General features: G+C 37.8%; 1 protein-coding gene across 1 annotated transcript in view; it reads left to right on the plus strand.

Moving 5' to 3' along the window:
* Positions 1-419: 419 nt before the first annotated feature.
* ALG13 (ALG13 UDP-N-acetylglucosaminyltransferase subunit) overlaps positions 420-27,025 on the plus strand; it is a 50,461-nt gene continuing 23,855 nt past the window's right edge. Inside the window, 18 exon segments of the mRNA XM_080909688.1 lie at positions 420-515; positions 2,481-2,643; positions 4,371-4,509; positions 16,081-16,097; positions 16,100-16,150; positions 16,153-16,186; positions 16,188-16,235; positions 16,237-16,438; positions 17,043-17,126; positions 18,959-19,009; positions 19,565-19,611; positions 20,408-20,480; positions 21,617-21,698; positions 21,905-22,067; positions 23,222-23,342; positions 24,417-24,525; positions 25,542-25,606; positions 26,105-26,205. Of these exon segments, the coding sequence (XP_080765814.1) occupies positions 435-515; positions 2,481-2,643; positions 4,371-4,509; positions 16,081-16,097; positions 16,100-16,150; positions 16,153-16,186; positions 16,188-16,235; positions 16,237-16,438; positions 17,043-17,126; positions 18,959-19,009; positions 19,565-19,611; positions 20,408-20,480; positions 21,617-21,698; positions 21,905-22,067; positions 23,222-23,342; positions 24,417-24,525; positions 25,542-25,606; positions 26,105-26,205 (1,631 nt within the window). The 5' untranslated portion in view covers positions 420-434.

The following is a 27,025-nucleotide window of genomic DNA, read 5'->3' on the forward strand; positions in this document are numbered from 1 at the left end:
GCGGACGTTTATGTTGTCACAGGAACATCTCAGACTTAACAGGGAAAGATTTGAGGTACTCAAACCAATACCTTCAGCACACAGTTTACTTAGGTGTTCGGGGTGTCTCCTTTTCCTCAGTAGACAAAGATTACAATAGCGAGTTTCCACCCCTTTTGATGGATAAAAACCCGCGCTACCTGCAAATATGTACAGCATTGCAACCACGTGGGAACTTGGATGGCCAAAAGGCTCTGGGACGGAAGCGCTTCGGCCCTCCCCGGGGGAAGGAGGGAACGCCCTGGCGAGTCCCGCTTCCCGCCCCTCCCCGACGCGTGTCACTCTCAGGCGTTCCCCCGTGGACTTCCGCCCCCTCCCCTCGCTTCCCCTTCAACATGGGCGTGAGCCACCTACGTCACATCCGCTCCAGCAATTCCGAATCTGGAACCCGCGCGATGAAGAGAGCGTTTGTGACCGTCGGGACCACCAGTTTCGACGACCTCGTCGCTCGTGTGGTCGCCGAGGATTTCCTTCAGGTGAGTCGGGCTGGGCGGCGGGCGGCTCTGGCTGTGGCTGCTGAACTGCTTAATCTCTGCTTGGCCTTCCCAGCGCACTGCGGGCTGAAAGGAAGCCTGGGGCAGCGGTGGCTCCCGGACCGCGGAACCCTAGCCCAAAGGTCCACCAGTGCCCCCACCCCACCATTTCTCCCTCCCTCTTGAGCCTTTCCCCGCGACTTCAGTGGCCCTCCCACAGCCTTCCCTCACGACTGTCACACCTTCCGCAGTCTCTCCCTGCGCCTCCGGTCTCCCCACAGCCTCTCTCCACCACCGCCCCTCTCAATCTCTCCTCACCCCTTTAAGCCTCTCAGCCAGTCTTTCTCTCACGCCCTTTTCCCCGGCCTCTCCTACTGCCACGTTTGGCTTCCGTGGCTTGGTCACTCCCCCGCCCCAAACTTTGTCAGACCCCTTGGGGCCCCAGACCGCGACCTCCCATTCTCTCAAGCCAGTAAGGGGTTTAGCTCGCGGCGCCTCCGTCCGCGAACCCCCACCTCAGCCCCTGGGAACAGGTTGCTCAGAGGCTCCAAGGTCCCCAGACCCTTTAAGCCCTTAACGTTTTCACCTAGGCGACGCCGTTTTAGCCCGCGACCCCCATTTCCTCCACGGAGCAACCGGCTCTCCCCCAACCCCCGCTGTGCCTCTGTCCGCGAGGCCCCACCCCCCCTCCGGCCGGACACAGTTTCCACCCCCGCAGAGTCCGTGTGGGCGACCCCTCAACTCCCTCCTGCTGGTGTCGGTTTTCCCTGCACACCTAGGTTCACGCTCCATTCCCAGGTGGGTAATGGTTGCCTTTAGCGCTTTGGTCTGCGACGTCCTCCACGCCACCCGGCCCCCTGGCCGGTAACAGGTTGCTTAGTGGCACCACAGCTCGCGACCCCTTCTCTGCACGCTGGTAACAGGTTGTCCCATGACACCTGGGCTCGGGACCCCATCCTTGCGCGCTGATAACCCGTTGTCCCGTGACGCCTGGGCTCGTGACCCCCCCTCTCGGCGCGCTGATAACTCATCCGGAGACACCGCGGCTCGAAAACCCCCTCCCTGCACGCTGGTAACAGGTTGTCCCTAGACACCTGGGCTCGCGATCCCCCTCTTAGTGCGCTGATAACCGTTTGTCCCGAGACACCTGGGCTCGCGATCCCCTCCCCGCGCTCTGGTAACAGGTTGTTCCGGGACACCGTAGCTCGAGACCCCCTCCCTGCACGCTGGTTGTCCCGAGACACCTGGGCTCGCGACCCCCTCCACCTCCCGCACGCTGGTAACTGGTTGTCCAGGGACACCGTTGCTCCACGACCCCATCCCCGCGCGCTGGTAACAGGTTGTCCCGAGACACCTGGGCTCGCGACCCCCCCCCCCTCGGAACGCTGGTAACAGGTTGTCCAGGGACACAGTGGCTCACGACCACATCTCCGCGCGCTGGTAACAGTTTGCCCCTTTGACTTAGTGCCTCCCTACACCTTCTCCGCGACGCCCTGGCTCAAGACCCCTGCCCCTTCCACCCTTCCCTCTGCTGGTAGCAGGCTATCCTGCTGCACCTCGGCTTCAGACCACTCCCAGCCAGTAACAGGTTGCCTGGAGGCGCTGACTTTCTACTCCTTGAGCAGGTAAAAGAGGGTTTTTGCCCCCGGGGTGGCTCCCCATGATGACCCCCTACAGCTTTGTAGTATCTCAGCTCTACTGGTGGGACCTAAACAAGCCCCTCCCTTGGTTCCCTCACTGTTCTCAACTCCTCCTTCAAGGTATGTTTGTTTGTTCTGTGCTCCACCAGCTGGTGGGTAGTGAGGTTCCTTGGAGGTGCCCGGATGGGGGATAAAGGGTTAATTTTGAAAACAGATGGCTTTCACATGGCTGGCTGCTGCTTTTGAGCTGCAACTTGGGGGTTGCTTGACTGGTGTTCTCAAAAGAAGTAATTTAAAAGTGCTGTGTTTTCTTATTTTCCTGTTTCAGATCCTCAAGAGTCTGGGTTACAACCACCTTGTCCTCCAAATTGGTAGAGGCACTGTGGTGCCTGAGCCATTCAGTACTGAGTCATTCACTCTGGATGTTTACAGGTATAAGGATTCTTTGAAAGAAGACCTTCAGAAAGCTGATCTTGTCATTAGCCACGCAGGTAAAGTATCTGAGAATCTTGGGGTTCTGTGTTTTTTATAAGAAGCAATAGACACTTTTTCAGATTGAATTCACGAGGGCTAGATGTGTAATTCATTGGTAAGGTACGTGCCTAGCTCCATTCCTTACTACAACAGTAAAGAAAGCCGAGCTCCATGGCTCACACCTGTAATTATAGCACCTGAGAGGGGAAGGCCAGCCTGGGCTAAGACTGTCTCAAAAATCTCTAAGTTATTACACAGAATAAATTCGTCACAGCCCCCATTTTAATAGAAATGTTTGACTTCCTTGAATATACCCACTGAGAACTTTAGTGGAGAGTAGGAGAGAAGGCTATGAAGTTATTTTAGCCCAGTTTTATACTAGGAAACTAAACACAGAGGAGAAAGATAATATATGCAATGATAATAATATTGTAAATCTAAAATAAGTATCTGGGTTTAGATTTTAAGGACATTAACCTTTTTCAGTGGTAGGATTGTAGTTGTAGAAATTGCTATTTAAAGATTGTCTTTATGGACTGGAGAGATGGCTCAGTGGTTAAGAGCACTTACTGCTCTTGCAGCACAGGTCCTGAGTTCAATTCCTAGCAACCACATGGTGGCTCACAACCATCTGTAATGGGATCTGATGCCCTCTTCCCATGTGTCTGAAGATAGCTACAGTATACATATATACATAAAATAAATATTTAAGAAAACATTTTAAAAGACAATCTTGTTTTTAAGGATTTATTTATTTTATGTATGAGTACACTGTTGATGTTTTCAGACAAACCAAGAGGGTATCCTATCCCGTTACAGATGAGCCACCATGTGGTTGCTGGGAATTGAACTCAGGACCTCTGGAAGAGCAGTCCGTGCTCTTAACCTCTGAGCCATCTCTCCAGCCCCCAAAATGTTTTTGTTTTTAAAACTTTGAACTCAGAAGATGTGTGTCAGCCCTGCCTCGGAGTGCTGGAATTAAAAGTGAACTTCACTGTGGTCTTTTTTTAAACAAGATTTTTCTTAATTTGTGTGTTTGTATACCGTGGAGCTGGACTTCTAGGCGGTTGTGTGTTTGACCTAGTCATATTTAGGTACTCTGCAAGAGAGCAGATCTTGAAATCTGAGCCATCTCTATGACATTTTTTGAAACAGTCTCACTGAACCTGCAGTTTAGGCATTAGCTCACCTGATAGGTTAATGAGCACCAGGGAATTTGCCTATTTCCCTCCTCCCCTAGTTGGTGTTATAGACTGAACTCAGCTTTTAATGTGGGGGCACAAACTTTTCTTTAATGCTTGCAGGGCATAAGCTTGCTTTTTCTGTTTGTGTTTGGATAGAAGTGAAATATAGTTACTCCTTGATATCAGCTAGGGATAAACAGGATGGATGCTAAGTTCAAGATGAGCCTGGGATATGTAAGCATGTTTCAGATAAAGTTGAGATGTAGAGTAGTGAGACCTTCACCGGCCCCACCCCCCAGTAAACCTGTTAGAGAAAAATTTTGTCTTTTGTTGTTGATAACAGACTTTGCCTATGTAACCCATGATCCTCCTTTAGTCTCCCCTATGCTGGGGTTTGGGGAATGTGACATTAAGCCTGACCTACTATACAGCTTTGTGGACTAAATTATTCAAGTTAGAATTAAATCTATAATGATGACTAATTAAAGTTTAGAATAAAAACTATTTTGATATAGTATCGTAACTTTAAAAAATTGAATCCATGGCTTTTATTTTTGTAGGTGCAGGAAGCTGTTTGGAGAGTCTGGAAAAACGCAAGCCACTTGTGGTAGTTGTAAATGAAAAGTTAATGAACAATCATCAGTTTGAACTGGCAAAGCAGTTGCACAAAGAAGGCCATCTCTTCTATTGTACCTGCAGGTATACTAGAGACTGATCTATTGTTCTCCTGCCCTAAATTCCTCCTTCCTCAGCTGTTATTTAGCCACCCGCCTACCTTTTTTACTTTGTTTTTACCTTTTTCATACTTGCTAATTACACTTTGATTTTTCTCAACTGAAACTTTGCATTTGTCTGTAGCTTTGACTGTGTTCTTTGCCCTATCATTTTCTGTTTTCACAGCCAACTCTTTGTATGTGAATTTGAATGTGTGAATGCACATGGATGTGCAGGTTTCCAAGAATCTTAGTTTTGTAGTTCACTGTTCAGGTTTTCAAGAAGGTGCATATTTCTATTAGTTAAGAGATAATTTATTTTGACAGTTTCAAATATGCATATAATGAATTTTACTTAACCTTTGACTTATTTAGTAACTTCACTGGAAGCCCTAAATTATATTCATTCACTTATTCTCTTTTACCTAGTATAAAGTAGGTACTGTGTTAAGTGCTCAGGGTACTGTGGCAAGCATTGCATTAATATGGTGGTAGAATTTCACATAGTGAGTTTCACAACAAATAAAAAGACAGGGCGATGTCATAATTGGGATAAGGAAGAATTAGGTAGACCTTAGGAGAGGATATGGACCTTGAACGTTTGCAGTGAGTCCTAAATTAGAAGGAAGAACCAGTGATAAGAAGAATAGAGATGGGGGCTGGAGCGATGGCTCAGTGGTTAAGAGCACTGACTCCTCTTCCAGAGGTCCTGAGTTCAATTCCCAGCAACCACATGGTGGCTCACAACCATCTAAAAGAGATGATATCCTCTTTTGGTGTGTCTGAAGACAGCTGTGGTGTACTTATATAATAAATAAATAAATAATTTTTTTTAAAAAAAAGAAGATGAGAGTTTATAAAAGCTTTAACTTGGAGTTTGGAATGCTTGAGGAACAGGGAAGGCCCATACGGTAGGGGCATTGTTACCAAGAATAAGTATGAAGGTGGGATGACATAGCTCACATAAGAGTTCTAATATTTTATGTTTAATAAGTCTCTGAAGCTCTTTAAGCAAAGGGATCTGGTAAAGGAATATTGCTTGATGAAGTGGTTTAGAATTTGATAGGAACTCATCAGCATCGCAATAGAAGCTTGAAGAAAAATGCTGTTTTTCTGTTCTTTGGGACACTAGAAGCTTGCCAAAGGGCCAGGTCAGTAATTCACAGGTTGCTTGATTTTAGAAGCTTTTCTACTTTGGCATTTTAAAAAAGTAAATGACATAGAGAAATTAATCTTATGGCTATATCTGTATTATAATATAAAAGTTAAAACACGATAAGTGTTTGGATTTATTTCTTATTTCTTTCAGGCATTTGTATATACTTGTACATGCATTAAGTGTGGAGCACTTGTTACGTGCCATGATGTTCCTAGTGGGAGAAGACAGATTCAGTCAATGTCTATCCCAGTAATAAAATTAATGGTATGCTCATTTCTTTAATGATGGAGGAAAAGCAATGTAGTTTTGGTAAAATGAGACAGAAGAAAAGCTAGGTATGGTTCAGATAATTGGTGTTATCTACCTATAGGTAGTTGATATCATTAAAAGTTGGTAACACCAGTTTAAAACAGGAACACATCTTTCTAACAATTTAAGCAAGTTAATATTCTGAGGACTTACTGAAAAATATTTTCAGGTTGGAGAAATGAGAAATGAGAAATGACTCAATGGTTAAGACTCTGCCCTTCCAGAGGTCCCGAATTCAAATCCCAGCAACTAACTACATGGTGGCTCACAACCCTCTGTAATGCGATCTGATGCCCTCTTTTGGTGTGCTTGATTGATAAGGCAACAGTTTACTCGCATAAAATAAATACATTTTAGAAAAGAAAAATATTTTCATTCAATTGTGTCAGCTTTTCTTTTTGGGGGGGCAGTAGAATCTCCAAGGTTAACCTTGAACTGATTCTTCAACCTCAAAGTTTTTGAAATTGTGGATAGATATGAGCTACTACTATGCCCAGCTACTTAGCTCTCATTTTTTGTTGTTGTTCTTCTTTTTAAAGATTTATTTATTTATTATGTATAAGTACATTGTAGCTGTCTTCAGACACACCAGAAGAGGATATTGGATCTCATTACAGATGGTTGTGAGCACCATGTGGTTGCTGGGAATTGAACTCTGGACCTCTGGAAGGGCAGTTAGTGCTCTTAACTACTGAACCATCTCTCTAGCCCCTGTTGTTCTTAGTATATTGTAAAAGAGAACATATTCTTGTGAAGACATCCTAACGTTTTCTGTAGGATGAAAACAACCTGTATGTCTCCTTTTTGAAAAAAATAATTTATGTATATGTGCTATGGCATGCACATGAAGGGCAGAGGACCACTTTGAAGAGTTAATTCTAACCTTCCATGTGGGTTCTGGTGATTGATTTCATAATCTCTGGGCTTGGTGGCAATCAACTTTATCCTCTGAGCTATTTTTGTCCCTCTTTTTTTCTTTTTTAAGTTTAGAAACTTTATTCTAGAAAAGTTATAGAGAAGCATTTATTATGTTTTTGGTATCGTTCAATCATTGGTTTTCCTCAAACATACATTGGATCATAATATACCCGTTGTAATTTAGTTGACTAAAGTTTCTGAAGTAATGTTCTATGCTGTTTAGAATCTTATTTCTAACATTCATGGTAACAAAATATTGATTCATTAGTTAACAATGAATTAACCATTCAAGATGGTTTTCAGTAAAGTTTTCTCCTAGGTTGGACAGATGGCTCAGTGGTTAAGAGTAATGGCTAATCTTCCAAAGGACCCTGGTTCACTTCCCAGTACCTCCATGGTAGCTTACATCTGTTATTCCAGTTTTATGGGATCTGACACCCTCATACAGATAGGCTTTCAGGCAGAACACCAATGTACATAAAATACATTTAAACTGAGAAGTTTTCTTACAGTCTGCATGAATTATGTAGTATAGTCACTCTAGCTTACTTGTGTGATACCTAGCGCTTTTGCTTTCATTCATTGTTTTTGTAAATTTTATTTTCTGAAACACTCCATTTGACTCAGATAAGAATATATTCTATTCTTTTGACATTTTATAGTATTTTTTGTGTTGGCAGCACAACTGTTCATTCATCAAATGGGTAACAGGCAGCAGTTATGTTACAGAATTTTCTCTCATGTTACCTGATATTTTTCTTCTTTTGTTTTAGCATGCTTCCTGGGCTGTTACAGTCAATGGATTTATCAACACTGAAATGTTATCCTCCTGGCCAGCCAGAAAAATTTTCTGCATTTTTGGATAAAGTTGTTGGATTACAAAAATAAACTCTCAACACTTTAAAATACCCCTAAATCCAGTTCATGGAATATGATTAGATGACATGTACTTGTAGAACAATATAAATCAATATATTTACTATAAACAATATAAGGAATTTTGTGGCATAAACATTATAGTCTGGTCTAGATACTAATTTTAGTAAATATTTGAGGTTTTCCTAACTTTGAATATGTAGTGAGTCCTAATTTTGAAAACTTAGCCTTCATAGTTTTGTCCTAAATTTTCAAGAAAGCAAAACCTGGGAAATGGTGGTGCATGCCTTTAATTATAGCCTTTGGGAGCCACAAGCAGGACTACCTCTGAGTTCAAGGCTATCCTGGTCTATATAACAAGTTCCAGGACAACCAGAGCTGCTCGGAGAAACCCTGTCTCCAAAAACCAAAACAAAACCACAAAATCAAAAAAAAAAAAAAAAAAAGAATTTATTTTGAATAAAAAATGCTAACAATGTAACATTTTGGTGGGAAAAAGTAGTAATTGTTTTTTTTTTTTTTAAGATGAGTGCACTGTATCTGTCTTCAGATACAGCAGAAGAGGGCATCAGATGGTTATGAGCCACCATGTGGTTTCTGGGAATTGAACTCAGGACCTTTGGAAGAGCAGCCATCTGATGCTGAGCCATCTCTTCAGCCCCTGTAGAGGTAGCATTTTTGTAAAAAAAAAAAAAAAAAAAAAAAAAAGGCTGGGGGGGTTCTTCATAGAAGCTAATAGTTAATTTGAAAAAGATGAATGTAATTGGAGTAACTACTTTTATCCTGAAGAATAAAGTCAGTATAATCATCTTTTGAACTTCTGTTCCTTCAAGAGCTTGGATTGCAGGCATACACCACCATTTCTCATGATATTTATTCCTCTAAAATAGACAAGGGAAATTGTTTAGTGAGTAAAGTATTTGGTATATAAGTTTGAGGACCTGAGTTTGCATCTTCAGGATAAATGTTAGGCATGGCAGTTTGTATTTAAAATCCTGTGCCTATGATGCTATTGGTAGATGTAGACAGAATCTCTGAAAGACAGTGGACTATGGTAAAAAGAGATCTGTTAAAAGCAAGGTTAAAAAGTAAGTGTAGAGCCTGAGGTTTTCCTCATCCCATGAGTACATACAGCAGATACACATGTGGAAAGATAACTTTAACAATACCTTAAAAAGAATAAACCCAAAAATACAGTATGACTTGGCTGTTACTGTTTACATTTTTAATTTTTTGTATGTTTGGACATGTGCATGTGGAAATCAGAAGACAATTGGGACCATTTCTCTCCTTCAGCCATGTTCCTGGGATCAAATGTTGGGTCTCTAGGCTTGGTACCAGGATGTTTGCTGTCAAACCTTTTCACTGCTCCCCACCCCCATTTTTTGGATAGAGGCAATAGGGCTTGAACCTAGGACCTTTAGGACTCTACCACTTAGCTATATGTCTTGTTTTCACAGTTGCCATCTGCCCCCCCCCCCCAAATCTTTGGTCTCTGGTACATTCTAGTGGTACCTCCTACCCCTAGCAGCTGCATATTTCTATTTATTATGGCTCTCTTGGCCTCTGTGCTGTCTCCAACCATACCTGCTCCTGCTACCTCTTGGGCCTTGTTTAACTTAGGATCTGTGGGGTGTATCATGAGAATTCTGTACCTTTTGGGCAATATCTACTTATCAGTGCATACCATGTATGTCCTTTTGGGTCTGGGTTACTTTATTCAAGATATTTTCTATTTCCTTCCCTTTGTCTGTAAAGTTCATTATGTCCTTGTTTCTAATAGCTGAATAGTATTCCATTACGTAAATGAACCACATTTCCTTTATTCATTCTTCAGTTGAGGGACATCTGGCTATTATGAGTTTCTGGCTATTATGAGTAAGGCTGCTATGAACATGGTAGAACACATGGTGGAACATGTCATTGTGGTATAGCTGGGTGTTCAGGTAAAAGTGCTTTCAATTTTCTGAGGATCCTCCGGTTTGATTTTCAGAGTGATTGTACCAGTTTGCAATCCCACTAGCAATAGAGGAGTGTTAACCTTTCTCTACATCCTCAGCAGCATGTGCTATCTCTTGAGATTTGATCTTAGCTATTCTGATCAGCTTCAGAATTTTTCATAGGAGTTTACTGTAGCTATTTTCAGACACACCAGAAGAGGGCATCAGTTTTCCTTGTACATGGTTGTGAGCCACCATGTGGTTGCTGGGAATTGAACTCAGTACCTCTGGAAGAGCAGTCAGCAGTGTTCTTAACCACTGAGCCATCTCTCCAGCCCCAGGTTTTGCTGTTTTTCAGCAGTAGTAATTTTACACCTGTTGCATTATAACCTTACTTAGAATTCACGCTTGTTGATTTGAGTTTGGAATTTATAGAAATGCTTTGAGTAAGATCAATGCTAGAAGACTGTTTTAATTGACAGTTTTGGACAGTTATGTAGATTGTTAGAGGTAGAAGAGATTTTTGAGAGTAGTACAAATGTGTAAATAGACTGAAAAGTCTGTTATTGGTTATGAAAAAATGTATTTGAAATATTTCTGAATAAAGTTTAGTTTGAAGTTACTGAGTAAGTGAAATTCTGTTTAATATTTTTATTAGTGATAATTAGATGTTCAGGTATAAGGAGACAAATGTTGATTGTTGGTAAATTGATGGTAGACAGATTCAGAGGTAACTTGACTAGTTCTAGAAAATACATAGTGTTTCAGTGTATGAGAGGTGATGTCATGAGATGGCCCTAGGAATTGGGGGTTTTAGATTTTCATGTTTATAATTGGGAGAGAATGGGCTGAAATGGTTGGGAGATACTGCAAGTCTAACCAGTAAACTTGTTACAAGGTTCTGGGGCAGAACCAAAGTAGGTGTTTGATTTTGATTGCTACAATTAGACACTTAAGAGACAAAAGGAAAATATAAAAAAGTCAGGAATGACAAAGTACTGTAGGCATTTTCCTTTCACCCTTAGTGTGGGGTTAGCACTCAGTTCCATGTTTATCATGTCTGTCAAGATAACTGTAAGTCATCTTTACCATCTGGTAAATGAGGTACTGTGGGCAGATTGCTTGAAATATTAGGAATGGGTAATGCTGATAACCATGTAGATGGTGACCAATTTTATGAGATACCAAATGACATTTTTCTGGGGAGAATAGGGAAGGAAGAACACCAGTTGTGGTTGACACTTGCCATGCTACATGCTGATGCATTCATTGCTGCTTATTCAGAGTACTATACACGTGAACTTAATCTCTGCAGTAGTCTTAGGAAGTAGTTTCATTTTGTCCAAATTTGTAGATGAAAAATAGGTCTTTAACAATCCAAGCAATGGGCAATAATCTGGGAATGGTAATTAGAACACTAAATTCTTAGTACATGATCAACTTTTATTGGTGTAATAAGACAGTATTGAAATTAGAACCCTATCCCCCATATTGCACATTTATACACTGCATGGGGTTTTACAGTGCTATTTTGAAGTATATGTTTATTCATAGAATCTATATGGAAAAAAAATTCTCACAATTGATTTACCTTATTACAAATATTTGCAATTTTTGTCAGATATTTTTGTATTTTGAAGTTATCTTCTGGTACTATTTCCTTCACATGTTTTTCTAGGTATTTTTATCATTCCCAAAACCTTTACTACTATATATCTTCTGACACTCATCAAGCATTCCTCAGGAGCCTTTAATATTGCTAAGAAGGCATTGTGAATCTCAATAGAACTTACTGTTTTAGAATGGTGATTCTTAAAGTGAGCTCCACGGACTAGTTAGTAACCTTAGCATCACATGTCATCTTGGGAAATTGTTTCAAATAACAGGTAGATCTACTAAATCAGAACCTAGGTGAGGGACACTGTTAACAAGCCCTGTACTTTTTATCAAGAGGCAGGGTGGTTGGCATACATTTTTAAAGATATATTTAAGGTATATGAGTACACTGTAGCTGTCTTCAGACACCAGAGAAGGGCATCAGATCTCATTAAAGATGGTTATGAGACACCGTGTGGTTGCTGGGATTTGAACTCAGGACCTCTGGAAAAGCAGTTAGTGTTCTGAACCACTGAGCCATCTCTCCAGCCCTTGATAAGAACGTATTAGTATTTTGTGTTTTTGTGTTGCTGGCCACAATTTATTTTCTGAGTGTTATCAGCTCATGCTGAGATTTCTAGTTTTGAGGGATCATGGCTGGATAAAGTGAATATTTCTCCCAAATAGACACCTAGAAGTGGAATTGTTAGATGGTAGTTTCTGTGCTTAATTTTGTAAGAAACTGTTAAACTAGTTAACAATGATATTTTATGTTCTCACTACTAACATGAGAATCTCAGTGTTCTTTCTTTGTCAACAATTGGTATTTCTTTGTTAAATAGATTTTTTTAAGAAAAATTAGTTATGTTTCAATATGTATATACTGGTATTTCATTAAAAATAGAAAAAACCTTGGCCCAAGATGTTTAGGACAGTGGTAGAACTTAAGTCTAGTGTGATCAAGGCCCTTGTTTTGATGTTGAGTTGGGTGAACTACAAACAACAAACCCCCAAAACAAAAAACAAACCCAAATGGCTGAAAAACATAATAAAAGGTTCTTAATGTTATGGGCCTCTGGGGAATTATAAATCAAAACAACAGTGAAATATCATATCCTAACTACTAGAATTCCTTAAATCAAAATGTAGATATAATTTGACTTTCCCTTCAGTAATAACAGATTTACCATATGATTCAAGAGAACCAAAAACATAAGTCTGTTCAAAAACTTACGCTTATATCAGGTTTTCTAATAGTGTAGAATGGAAACAACCAAATTGCTATTAATTGATAAACAGATAAATTAGGGTTTGAAAGTATATGACAGTGTGGTTGGATGTTGATTGAAAAACTTATGCTAAGTATAAGAAGCAAGTCACACAGGAGAATAATGTATGTTTACATTTATTTGAACTGTCCAGAACATGTCTATCTCTAGTAGCTGCCTGGGATTGTGAGACAGGATAATTAGAGGTGGGTAGGTTTCATATTCAAGAACAAGCCCCAAATTTCAATGGATGCATGACTGAATATATGAAAAATCATTTGAATTCTAACCTTAAACTGGATGTTAGAAATTAACCAATTTGAAAAGAGTATAATTGAGCAGCATTTGGGAGACAGAGGCATATACATGGCTCTCGGAGTTCATGGCCAGCCTGGCTCACAAGGGGAGCTCGAGACTTACATAGAAACCCTGTCAAAAACGGAGGATAATTTGGTAATTTTTAGTGAAACCATTAGGGGATTTTCAGATTTTTATCATTAAAGATTGTACTAGCTTGTTGCCAGTGCCTGTTTGTACACTACTAATCTGATTTCTACCTAGATTTGCCATTTTAGCATATTTCATTTAAATAGAGTCCTGTGTTTTGGAGTTACACCTTTTGCATCTGGTTCTTTTTTATTATTTATTTTAAAAATTTATTTTACGTGCACTGTTGCTGTCTTCAGACGTACCAGAAGAGGGCATCAGATCCCATTTCAGATGGTTGTGAGCTACCATGTGGTTTCTGGGAATTGAACTCAGGACCTCTGGAAGAGCAGTCAGTGCTCTTAACCAGTGAGCCATCTCTTCAGGCCTGAATCTGGTTCCTTTTGGGCTCTTCACAATCTCATTCATGCTTGCTGTATAGCCGTCCCTGTAGGTGTGTAATTGTGCCATTGTGATTTTAATTTTCCTAATAGCTAGTCAAACTGAAAAATTAACTACTCAGTAACCTTTTTTTGTTTGTTTTGTTTTTTTTTTACCCCTCCCCTCTGAGACTCTAGCCCAGGTTGGCCTCAAACTGTTTGAGAGAAACCTTAATCATACTGTTCCTCTTACAGCTAGCTCCCAAAGCTGGGGTATTGCACATAAGATAGGCACTCTTCCAACTACGTTGAGAGCTCCCAATTTATTTACCTTTAGTAAAACATGCTAAAATATTTTCCTCATTTAAAAATTGGGACTGTTTATTGTTGACTTTATTTTTGTAGTAGAGACCAGCCTCAAACCCAGTGTGTAGCTTCTGGTGATTGGAAACTTCTGAAATTATACCTCTACCACCCAAGAGCTTAGATTACTGGTTTGTGTCACTGTGCCTGATTTACACAGTGCTGAGGATTAAACTCAGGTTCTCTATCATGCTAAGTAAAGGCTATTAACTGAGCTACATCCTGGGTCTACTTTCAGTGGTTTTTAAATACATATTTTCTATACATTTTTGTTAGATATGTGATATGCAGGTATTTTTACCCTTTGTAACTTGGATTGTCACCCAACTAACAATTTTATTTGCAGAGCAAGAGTTAATTTTGTGAAAGTCCAATCTGTGTGGTTTTAAAAATAACATAGCCTATACTAAGGTCTTGGAATTTTTTCTTAAATGTCTTTGTAGTTCAGAAACTAAAGCATACAATACAAAGGGCACAGGGAGGTTCCCTTTTGGCTTTTCTCTTGCTGCCTTAACCCCTTCTTGGGAAGCAGCTGGTGAAGAACAAACACAGACACTTTTATTTGACATTTTGATCTAGTCTGCTTTGTATTAATTAAAAGAAGATGTTGAGATTCAGGTCTAGGGTTATATTTTGCATTATGATTCTTGCACTATCTGATATAAATACTTTATTGTATTATCTGTTGTACTCCCTTTGTTATTTTGTCAAAAATAAATGATTTTTTTATATGTCTGTTCTAGCAAGTGCTTCTTTTCTCTCTCTCTCTCTGTTTCTAGGTTTTGCTTATATTCTGATTGCCTTCCTGGCTCTTTTCTGTTCCATTTCTTTTCTCAAATAGAGGTATATAAGTAGTAGTTGCTGAAGTTTTTTTACTCATGTTTAGTTTAAAATTCAGTAGATGTAAACAATTTGTATTTTGTCTTCATTTGTAGAATATGACAAAATCAATCAACTTTTTAATTGTAAGCTTTAGTCATTAGTGAATTGGTGATCACAAAACAGAATTGTTCAGAACTTTGACAAAAGTTACTGCTCCTGTATTATGGTTTCTTTAGAAAAGAAAGTAATATAAAAATTGAATGGTAAGGAAAGTGGAGGTTTTATTCATTTATCTCCCATGATTTTATTTTATTCTTAGTTTTCCTATAGACTGCAGTCATACAAGAGTAAGATAGCCACTTTACAGTGGCTTAGTGGTTAAGAGCACTGACTGCTGCTCTCCCGAGTTCAAATCCGGGCAACCATATGGTGACTCACAACCATCTCTAATGAGATCTGGTGCCCTCTTCTAGTGTGTCTAAAGACAGTGACAGTGTACTCACACATACATGAAACAAATAAGTCTTATATAAAAAAAAGATAGCAACATCTCTGAAGTTTTTAGAGTATACCTTCATTGTTTTTTATAATCAAAACTGTAGATAAGAATTTACATATTTAGTCTGAAAACATTGTACAAATAGAAAAGTACAAGTTTAACAACTCCAGACCAATAGAAAAAGCAGAATTTGACTTACTTATTCATTGATTTGTGGTGCTGGTATTGAATCTAATATACTCTAGTGCACAGGCTTTACAACTGAGCCTTATGTCCCTAAAACTTTAACACTTTTTCAACTTGTTTTGCATAAGAGGAGGGTTCTATTCTGGTATTTTAAATAAAGGACATTTGATGCCAGAAGGAAATAATAGAAACTGTGCTTTTAACTGCTGAACCATATTTCGCTCTCATTGTTTCCAATTCTGTTTTAATTAGTATTATGCAGTAACCTGATATTCCTCAGGAACTGTTTTCTAGCATAATTAATGGATTTATTATTAGTAGTCCTAATAGACAATTTTATCTAGAATTAAATGACTTGATTTTATTCTCATACCTGAAATATTCAAGCAGTTAGTTGCTTGGCAATCTTTGTCACAATAGATGGAGGTCCCACCCATTTCCTTTGTCTTTTAAAAATGATGTACTTAAATACTAAAGGGAATTAACTAGCCTGCACTCCTACATCCCTGAAACTCCTCTGGAGGGCACCTGAAGGACAGAAACTACTTGGAAATTCTGGGAGTGATTTCAAAGGTTTTTGTGGAGTAGGCTCTTCTACACACCTGAGTCTTTTGTAATCTCCTTTGCAGCCTCCTGAAGCAGCTAGCTTCCCTGAGCTCTTTAGATTTCTGGAGTTCAGCTGCTTAGTCACTTTTTATGCCTTGAGTTGATTTTGTAGTCCCACCTTTCTGTAACCATTTACCTTCTTCCTCCCTTGACTCCTCAAGTTTCTTACTCTTTGGAGCATCTGCTCTTCCTTTTTTGTTTTTCCACAGGGTCCTGTCTTGTCCTGCGCCAGTCAGCCTCTTGCTTGTGCTTCTGGGAAGTGCCAAGATTCTGCAGCCCTGCCGCAACTGCCTTCTGCCTAGACCTTGAGCTGCTTCGGATACCTGCCTACACAAGCTCCAGTACTTTTGGCCACTGCCTATTCTTCCCTGCGTTCTGTGTTTTCCTTTTCCGCCCCTCTGTACCTTTCTCCTCATCCCATGCACAATGCATAAAGGATGGAAAAAGTACTGCGGACAGAAGTCTTTGAGTGAGGCATCAATGGATGAATATTTAGGCAGTTTAGGGCTGTTTCGAAAGGTGATTGCCAAGGATGCCTCTTGCCTCTTTCGTGCTATTTCTGAGCAGGTAAATATAAGCGTGACCATTGAATAATGTCCTGTTTGTAAGTTTCCAGACAGGTGTGGTGTGGTCGAATAGTTCAATCTGTAGAATATTGAAAGTCAAAAACTCTATTTTCCATTTCTTATTGAAAACATGAGGCCTGCTTGAGAAGTACAGACTGAATACTGTACTGTTGCTGATAGAGCAAATACTGCTCTCCAGTTGCTACTTTTTTGTTCTTTATTGCCTGTTTGTAATGGGGGAGGGGTACATTAATGTGAGGTTAAAGAAAACCTTTGTATGCATGTCCTACTTTGTGTACATAAGAAAAAGATTTATAGCCTGTACACTTAAAAGTTGAAAGTCCAGGACAGAATCATTAACCCTCATTCTCACTAAAGACCTTTTTTTTTTTTTTTTTTTTTTTTTTTTTTAAAATAACATAAGGAGGCATGGCTTCATTGCCTTTGGCTAAGATCAGGTGTAGTAGCAGTAGCAGCTGGACTTAATTTAATTTCTGTTTCCAACATGTGCTCTAGTTTAGGAAACTAAATGTCTAATTCGTACTCTTAATTTAGAAACTTCTATTTGAAATGACATGGCAGTGAGTTAGTCTTTTCTTTTATAGTTGTTTCACAGCCAGATCCACCATTTACATATCAGGAGAGCTTGTGTCTCATATATGAAGGAAAATCAACAAGCTTTTGAGTCTGTAAGTAGAATATATGCACTGAAGAGAGTTGTTGGTAATGTATATAGTAAACGGGCAAAGAGAACTATTAGTACCTAGTACAAAAACTGAATTGTCACACATATTTTCTCAGTAATCAACTATTTGTAAGCTGACTTCCTGACAAGAGCTAGCATGCTTTTGTACCTCTTCCTCAAATTAAAGTACTGCTTTATGGTGATTAAATCTAAGAATGGCCTGTTGTGGGTTTGTAATCCAGCACCAATCTCTCATCCCAGTACTCTGGATGCTGAATCCAGCCTGGCCAGTCTAAGCAGTACAGGGAGACTGTCAGAATAACAGTGACTAAAAGAAGTGTCTGTTTTCCTCCTCTACACTAAAAACAGACACCCAAGACTGTAACATTTATGTTTGACCGCAGTTTTATATTGTTCAAACCACTTTTCTTGTTAGATTTGACTTTGGAAATATTGTGAAATGTTCATTTTAATCTATACTCACTATTCCTCAGCCAATTTGAATAGTCTTGTAAAATTTAGTTGTAAGGAAATGTTTATTAGTCTTAGTATTACAAATTGTGGGAATTGAAACTTTCCCCCTATGGTTGACTTTAAAATAACCTTTATAGAACATCTTTGTACACATTCTGTAGCTTGATATTTGTTAATTGAAGTTTTATCAAGGTTAAATTTGACTTTTACTACTTGATTCTTTTGACTGTATATTGACTTGCCTTAAAGCCCTTGGAGGTTTGTCTTTAATTTTCTCAATAGTGACTTAAAATCCTGTAAATGCTTCTTTAAATCTTGTTGATTATAGTCTTCCCGACGCCTGGGGGAAGTAGTGCTCCTGGTATTGAAATACAAGTCTTAAGTATTTTGTGCACAGTGGAGCTTTTGTTAACCTAACTCTGACTCCAGGAGTTAGTGCTGTGGCATTAGATCTCTGCATTTTAAAACAAACTTGTAAATTAAGGGTGTTGCTTCCTTGACTATATTTTGACTAACAAAAGATGTGTAAAACACATTGTTAAAAGCCTGTTCTTCCATTTCCCTCTTGTAGAGTTAATGCTGTGTTTATACCTGTTTTTGGTTAGAGAAAACTAGGTCTTTGGGAACCTTTGGGTGTGTTAGATAAATTCATTATCTTCAATGTCACTTAATTCATTAAGGAAGTTTCGTGGTCAAAATTTGCACTATTTTAAGTTACTCTCTTTATTGCTTGCTAGTTGATCTCTGCTGACAAATGAGCCAGTTCATGTCCAATTAGAGCTATTTCACAGACCACACAGGAGGGGGTCAGTGAAGTAGAGATGGAGAGAGGGAGGGGGGAATGGGAGAGAAGGAGACGTGGAGGAAGACGGAGACTACACGAGTGAACTGTGAGCATCAGGGCAAGCACCAGAGGGGGTGGGGGGAGAGGGAGCAGCTGGAGCAGAGAAAATGAGTGTAGAGAGATGAAGAGAGGGCAGTAGAAACAGACATGCACAGAGAGCTGTGGAGAGAGGGAGGGGATAGGGAGAGGAGGAGAGGTGAAGTGAGACAAAAAGTCTGGATTGTATAGTAAAGAGCAGGTGGTTGAGAGAAACCCAGCCATTGGGTTGGAAAGTTCTGCATGGACGGTATGGTATGTGAGCATTCATCTTTCACAGGTTAGGGTCTGAGGGATGCTGGGAAAGCCTGCAGGCCAGGTTCACTTTGATATGTTAAAACTGCATGTCCTGGGTCTAAAATAAAAGTATATTATAATCTGAAATAAAAGGAAAATCTCATGAGATAGTGGTAAATATAGACTATAATTGGATTGCCATAATACTATGATTTGACTAAGTCAAGTTTGTTTTGTTTTTGAAGTATGTGGAGGGATCTTTTGAGAAATATCTGGAACGTTTGGGAGATCCCAAGGTAAGTTCGAATATGAGGATATCTTCTTCATAGTTGTTTGAAATAGTAACCTAAACATACTCCTATGGCTATAATGACTCAGCTGTATTGAGTGAAATAATTATTGTGTAAGATGCAATGACTGATTTTATGTTGAATATTGAGAATTATGTTTAACATTTCTGTGGCCTCCTGAGACTACACAGTGCTTGTAAAAAGGACAATGTTAGCAAACTTCACTTTAGTGAAGAAGGGTGTGATAATGTGGCTGTGATTTTATTTTTTTTTAAATTAAAATTTAACAATTAAGTTTTTTTTTGTTTTGTGGGTGTCATCCATAGTTTAAAAATGTTTGTTTATGTTAATTGGTTTTTACTTAGACATTTACTAAATATCTTGCCTACCCTTTAAAAAATAGGAGTTACATTTTTATGCTTTTATGGTAAGAAGAGCTATGGGTTGATTATTTTGAATTGTTTATATTATTGCATAGCTATCTTAATTTTCTGTTATTCATGCTGAACTTGTAAAAACTACTTAAGAGTTCTAAAATGTTTTTCAAAACTCTGTCTTTAGGAGAGTGCTGGCCAGCTGGAACTAAGAGCTCTTTCTCTAATTTATCAGTAAGTTGTAACAAAGAAAGGGGTCAAAGGGAGAATGGAAGAGAGAATATATGAATATGAATGGGAATGATGTCTATCAGAATTCTTTTTAGAACTCATTAAATTTGAGAGTTAATAAGTTAATGCCGAACAAAAAGGAATGAGCAAAATCCATTTGATAACAGTTCTTGGGTGAATAACCTTTTTAGTTCTGTCCTAAAATTTGGGTCTGTCTGAAAGGAAGATGAAAAGGAAGGCAGAAGTATATTGGGACATGGCTATAATGCTAGCACTGAGCAGGGAGGCAGAGGAAAGATTATCTTGATTTCAAGACCATGATGGGCTACACAACAAGATCTTTAGACAAACTAAGACTGAAAATGCTGAACTGGTAACATATCCTGTAGGAAATTAGAATAGCTATTTTTTAAAACTTACTAAATACTTTATATATTTTATATGTTATTAGGCAATATGTTCCTGGTTTTTTGAGACAGGGTTTCTCTGTAACAAGCTCTGACTGGCTTGGACTAGCTTTGGATAGACCAAGCTGGCCTTGACTTCACAGAGATCTGTCTGCTTCTGCCTTCCAAGTGTTGGGAGAAAAGGCCTGTGCCACTAAGCTCTGCAAGGACAGTATCACTTGTAATGTAAAAGTATGGGGCAGAAGTTTTTAGATACTTTTAGTTGAATGATCCCTCAAATTTACACATTATATTTTGATGTTATCACTTCGTGGAAAAATTAAGAAAAGTTAAAGGCTACTTAAATATAAATACAATCTTTTCCTGTCTTCCTTTGTTTTCTATCTGTATAGTCGAGATTTCATTCTTTATCATTATCCTGGAAAGCCACCAACCCAAGTCACAGATAATGGCTTTGAAGACAAGGTAGGAAAATCAATGCTGACTAAAGTTGGATGATGATGCTGGCTCACCACAATATTTAGAAATAACCCTTTTGATTTAATTAGTGAAACAGTAACTGTAGTCAACAAGTTTTCTAGTACAAATAATACATATAAGGGACAAAGAAGGAAGACTCTCCTTGCTCTCAGCAAGTTAGAATGCTTCATGGTGGTAGTGAACCAGTAAGAAAATAAATTGATCAAGTATGAAGTGCAGTCTTTTCAGGGGAAACCTTATGTGCAAAACTGTGGAAGCAAGAGACCCTTTGGAGATTTAATTAGTCAAATATGGAAATGTGGTGCAGAGGGGTAGAATGGGCCTTGCTGAAAATTTGGATTGTCCTTATACAGAATACTTAAGTGAAGCTTTATTTGATACAAAAAGTTTCAAACATACAGATAAAAGAATATTATAAAAGTATTGGTGTGCTGGCTTAGTGTCTCTTTAACAATTTGGTTATATATTTTATTGTGTGTGTGTGTATATATATATATATATATATATATATATATATATATATATATATATATATCCTTTTATATATTCACTATATTTTTTAGATATTTTTAGAACATTTATTTATATGAACACACTGTCACTATCTTCAGACACACCAGAAGAGGGCATCAGATCCCATTACAGATGGTTGTGAGCCACCATGTGGTTGCTGGGAATTGAACTCAGGACCTCTGGAAGGGCAGTCAGTGGTCTTAACCACTGAGCAATCTCTCCAACCTGCACCATATTTCTTAAAACCTTGTTTACAGTACGTTTTGAATTTCAGTGAACTTACCTCTAAATACTAATTTTAAAATCTTTCTATTAAATTATTTATTCACATTATATCCTGATTGTACTTTTCCCAGAGTCCCACCCTTTCAAATCTCTCAGGAATGTGATTGGGGTTCGTAGTATAACCTTAGGTGTTTTCAATCTTTATATTTAAAAATTGTAGTTAAAATTTTACTATGAGCTACAGATTGTATATTTTAAATCAAGATTGGTTAAGTGTCTTGTAAGATTAAAATTCTATTTAGTTATCAACTGCTGATTACCAACTTAATTTTTATGACTATAAGACATGTTAACACTCACATATTCTGTATATTTTTCTTCAGATACTTCTCTGTTATTCAAATAATGGCCATTATGATTCTGTGTATTCAAAAGAATTCCAATCAACAGCAGGAATTTGTCAAGGTATATGAAGGGCTTTTATGTGTGTGTGTGTGTGTGTGTGTGTGTGTGTGTGTGTGTGATTTCAGATGATTTGTTATCAGTCTTTAAACTGAAGGACTTAAAACATTGTTGGTACCTGTGGAACTTATATGTTGGGTTATGAGTGTATTCACATTGATATGAAGAGTCTTTGACAATTGGGATTTTCGCTTTTTTTCTTCCTTCAGCTATATTATATGAACTTCTTTATAAAGATGTATTTGTTGTGGATGAAGACACATTGAAAACTGCAGTTGATTTGTTTCGAAGTGGTTCCAGGAGAAACAAACATAATGCTTTGACTGGAAATGTAGAAGGCAGCACTGATCAAAAGAGCTCAACCCAAGATAGGTACTAAAATATAAGGGTTAACTCTGATTGCAATATTTCTTTGAGTTATTATCTGAAAGTAGAAATAGTCAACTCTGATTGCAATATTTCTTTGAGTTATTATCTGAAAGTAGAAATAGTCTGATTTTATATGTACGTGCATGTCTGTTAAGAGATATATTGTTTTTAATGAAAGGACATAATTCAAATTAGAATCCTTTTTTCAGTATAAGAGATATGAGACTATAGAATTAGCATTTCTTGAAATTTAGCTGTACACAAATTACTCATTGTTGATTATACAGATCTTTAGGCCTCTCCTATCACATTTGAGGTCAGGTTGTATCTAAGAAGCTGCTTTAAAAAATATTATACCCAGGTTGATCAGGCTTAGCAGATAGAACCTTTACACACTTGAGGCATCTTGCTTACCCACAGAAGAATAGTTCTTGAAGCTTATTTGGGACCATGAGGAATCTTATCAAAATGAAAATTGCTCCATTTGCTGATTCTTTAAGGGTTTTGGATTTATGGATGCTACAGTAGTTACAAGGTCATATTACTAAAAACTGCCAGCTTACCACAACAGTGATCTTACAATTGTGTGATTTAGAAGTTCCATGCTTAGCTGCTTTTGGTGTTGATGTCAGAAGACTAATGAAGGAAGGAGTTGACCAGGAGTGAGGTCTTAACTGAAACTTTGGGATATGCCTACTAATGGTTCTTGATAGCATTTAGTTCTTTCTACCTAGTGGGCTAATAGCTTTGTTTGTTTTTCCATTTTGTTGGCTGGTGGGAGGAGTGACCTACACTCAGCTTGGTGAATATGGCTGCTTACTTTTCTACTGGCAGCAGGGGAATGGCAGATCACCAAGTTAGGTATGGGTGTGTGTGTGTGTATGTATGTATGTATGTATGTATGTATTTGTGTGGCCTAGGAATCAGGAGCTATAAACATTAGAAGTCAGGATCACAGGGGCCATCTTAGAAAATAATGTCAAGTATTATATAACACATACTTAACACAGAAACCTAAAAAGATGTGTTGAAAATTTACCTGCTTTATATTTTAGGATTGAGCTAATTTGTCACTGAGTAATGGCATAGTTTTCAGACATGAGACCAATAATTGCTGCATCTATATAATGTTCTTTTCTCTGAATCTTTTCAATTAGAATTGAAGAGGTTGGTGCCTGTTCCAGTGTCGCAAGTTCCAGTGTTGAAAGTACCAGTGTCACAAGTTCCACTGTTGCAAGCACACCAGAAGGCAGTAAGCAAGGAACAGAAAAACAAAAGGTTTGATACTTTCTCAGGCAAAGAATGTTCATGCACTTGCCTTGAAACACCATAATTTAAAATAAGACCAGATAGTCTAGTCTTTTTTTAACTGAACAACTTTATTTTAAAAAACAAAGATAAATGTACAGATTTTAAAAGCATTTTTGCGAACAGTAGTATATGAATACATTTTTGTCAGTACTTGATTTTTTTTAAAGGTTTGATAATATGCCTTAAAATCTTACTAGTTAAAATGAGCATAAAGTACATGTAAAACAAGATGTCATTTTTATTTATTATTTATTTATTTTAATTGAACAACTTTATTTAAAAAAAGATAAATGTGCAGACTTTAATAGCATTTTTGCATAACAGTATATGAATACATTTTTGTCAGTACTTGAATTTTTAAAGGTTTGATAGTATTCAGATAGTTTTATTCTAATTCTATAAAGCTGGGAAAGAAGTAGTCTATGTTTTCCTTCATGGAAATCCTACTTTCTTAAAAGTGTAAAATATGTATTTTGCGAGTTTTATTCATAAGTACTAGAATTTTTTAAACTGACTCTGAACCTTTGAGGAATTTTATAAGCTGTTTTAAAATTAAAGTAGTAGTACACAAATTTGTTATAATCAATATTCTTACATTGCTTTTATCAACAGTGGACTATAATTATAAAATCAGGTGCTAATCATCATTTCTGGAAGTTAAAGAAACATATTTCTATATGTAAAGCCTAGTTGGTTTTATGCCTGTCTTGCTCTTTTAGTGTCTTGTTTTTAAATACATAGAGTAAATTTTTGTGCTATATTGTTTTAATAGCAAAAGGGGGTTATGTATGGTTTGTTTATTTAATGCATGTATACCTTTGTGCTAGAAGAGGGCATCATATTCCATTACACATGGTTGTGAGCTACCATGTGGTTGCTGGAATTTGAACTCAGGACCTGTAAAAGAACACCTTGCACTCTTAACTGTTGAGCTATCTCTCTAGTCCCCTAGTTTTTAAAGAAAGAAAATCTTTATTCATTCTTCATGAAAGAATGATTTTTAAAGATTATGAGTTTATAGCATGACTGTTTTTGTTTCAGGTTCCAGAAAATCCATCAAGGATGCTGTTTCCCTATAAGGTGCTAAAAGGTCTGGATCCAGAAATCTATCGCAACATAGAATTTGATGCTTGGTTGGACACTAGAAAAGGTAAAAATGTATCAGCAGGATACCACTGAATCCTGATCGATACAGGGGATTATCTTGCAAGTTATTCCTAATAAGATAAGGTTTTTATCAAACTATAAGAAGTTGTAAGACATGAAAATTACATAATTCAAACCTTAGTGTTCATTAGTTTTATAGGAGAATGAAATGTTTTCATGAATTACATTTGTTTATTTTTTTGTGTATGTTATCTGTATACATGGTTAGGTGAGATTCTGTGGTGGATTACATGGGAAATTGGAGTACAAATTTTGTTCTCTTTTTTTCTTGTTTTAATGAGGCAGAGTTTGTGTAGTCCTGGCTGTCCTGGAAATTGCTCTGTAGATCTTGTTGGCCTTGAACTCAGATCTCTTTCCCCTGCCTCCTAAGTGCTGAGATTAAAGGTGTTTGTTACTACCACACTTTTAATCTGTCTACTGGAGTGTTCAGTGACAAGTGCCTCACCTGCTTTTACCTGCCTTGAGTACTTTTGAAAATTTGGTGGCCTAGGATATTTAAATTTGCTGTCTGGCCCTTTATAGAACATACTTACAAAAAAGAACTCTTAATAGATTGTTGATTGCTCTAGATACATAACTGAATTTATCAAATTAGACTTTAATATACTGTCCACAAGGATGTAATAAATGTCTCACATTCAACTCCTTGAACTTTGAATTCAGTCTAGTTAATTAGGATGAAGCTAAGACCTTGTATAATGAAGTAGAAGTAATATACATAAATGGATACACACTTGTGCATGGGACTGGTATTACTTTCAAAATTGACTTTGATGTTTAACCAGAGTATAAACCTGTATTAAAGTGCAGAACTATTCTGATAGGGTCATTTAATAAAGTGATCATAGTAATAATTCATCGAGGTTGTTAGAATGACATTTTGGGACATTTTTCTTCTAATGATAGCATTGTTAGATATATTTTGTTAATATGAGATAACTTATATGCAGTAAGAAAGAAATAAGTTGAAATTGAACTTTAATTATCTATTTCTTATAGAACTTCAAAAAGCAGAGTGCATGGAGTATGGAGGAAGATATTACTTCTTAGGAGACAAGTGTCAGGTTAGTTCCTTCAAAGATGATGATTTGTTTCTGTAACATTGTACTGTAAATCAATAATCGATCATCCTGGGCTTACTAATCCCTGTTTATTATAGCATTTAGGAAGCCTTGGATGGAAAATCATAAGTTTAAGTGTAGGCGTTATAGCTTTATAGCTGTACTAAGAATGGTTAAGGGTATATATCTCAGTGGTGGAATACTTGACCAGCATGTCTAAGACTCTGGATTGGGTCCTTAATACAGCAACAAAGACATTGGTCAAGCTTCTTTACAAAATGCTGGGAAAGATTTCGTTGTTTGTATTGTATTACATTTTAATTACATACTTTATGATATTTAGATTTAAGCTGATGAGTGCGCCATAGACTAGCCATGATCTCAGTTACTTTAAGGAAGTAGACATTGAATGACATTTGGAGAAGTAGTTGTTTGATTAAGCACAGATTTGTCAGTGGACAAGACTAAATAATTATACAATTCCTTTTTCCTGTCTTCCAGGTTTGCATGGAACCAGGTGGAAAATATTATAATGCTCACATTCAGGAAATTGACAATGATAAAACCTCAGTATTAGTTTTCATTGAGGAATTTGCAGAAAGGTAAGACTGTATAGCTATTAAAGTTGCCAGGTGCTTACTCATTAAATTGAAAATTTCCAGGATGCTAGTTTAGAGAACCAGAATTGTTATCTGCTGAGCTAATTATTTTGATTAATAAAAGTAAATGTTAAAAATGAAATGTCAAAATAGGTGTTTTCCCCCAGACCTTGTTACTACTTTTTAAAGGAATTTTATTGAGATGACAATATAATTATATTTCCTCCTTCACTTTCCTCCCTCTAAATTCTAACCTATACTACCACTCTTTAATCAAACTCATGGACTTTTTTTTTTCATTAATTACTGTTATATGCACATGTGTGTATATATTCCCTAAATATAACCTGTTTAGTTTATAGGTTATTTATATGTATGCCATTACCTTTTATTTTGAGACAATCCTTTTTAAAGATTTATTTATTAATTTTATGTATATTGAGTACACTGCAGCTGTCTTCAGATACACTAGAAGAGGGTATCAGATCCCATTAAAGATGGTTGTGAGCCATCATGTGGTGGCTGGGAATTGAACTCAGGACCTCTGGAAGGGCAGTCAGTGCTCTTAACCACTGAGCCATGTCTCCAGCCCTTTTGAGACAGTCTTAACTAGTTGTGCAGGTAGCTTTGAGTTTGTAGTCAGCATGACGCTAAAGGATTTTTTCTGAAACATGCTTTCATGATTACAGACAAGAAAAAAAATGAGACCATGACACAGTATTTGATACATGTAAAGATATTTTACTTTATATTGGTCAGAGTAATTGTAGTTTATATACCCACACCTCATATGAGTCAGGTTAGGAAATACCCTCTTTCATGG

Source organism: Micromys minutus (genome assembly GCF_963924665.1).
Source record: "Micromys minutus genome assembly, chromosome: X".
In the NCBI taxonomy this organism is placed as follows: domain Eukaryota; kingdom Metazoa; phylum Chordata; class Mammalia; order Rodentia; family Muridae; genus Micromys; species Micromys minutus.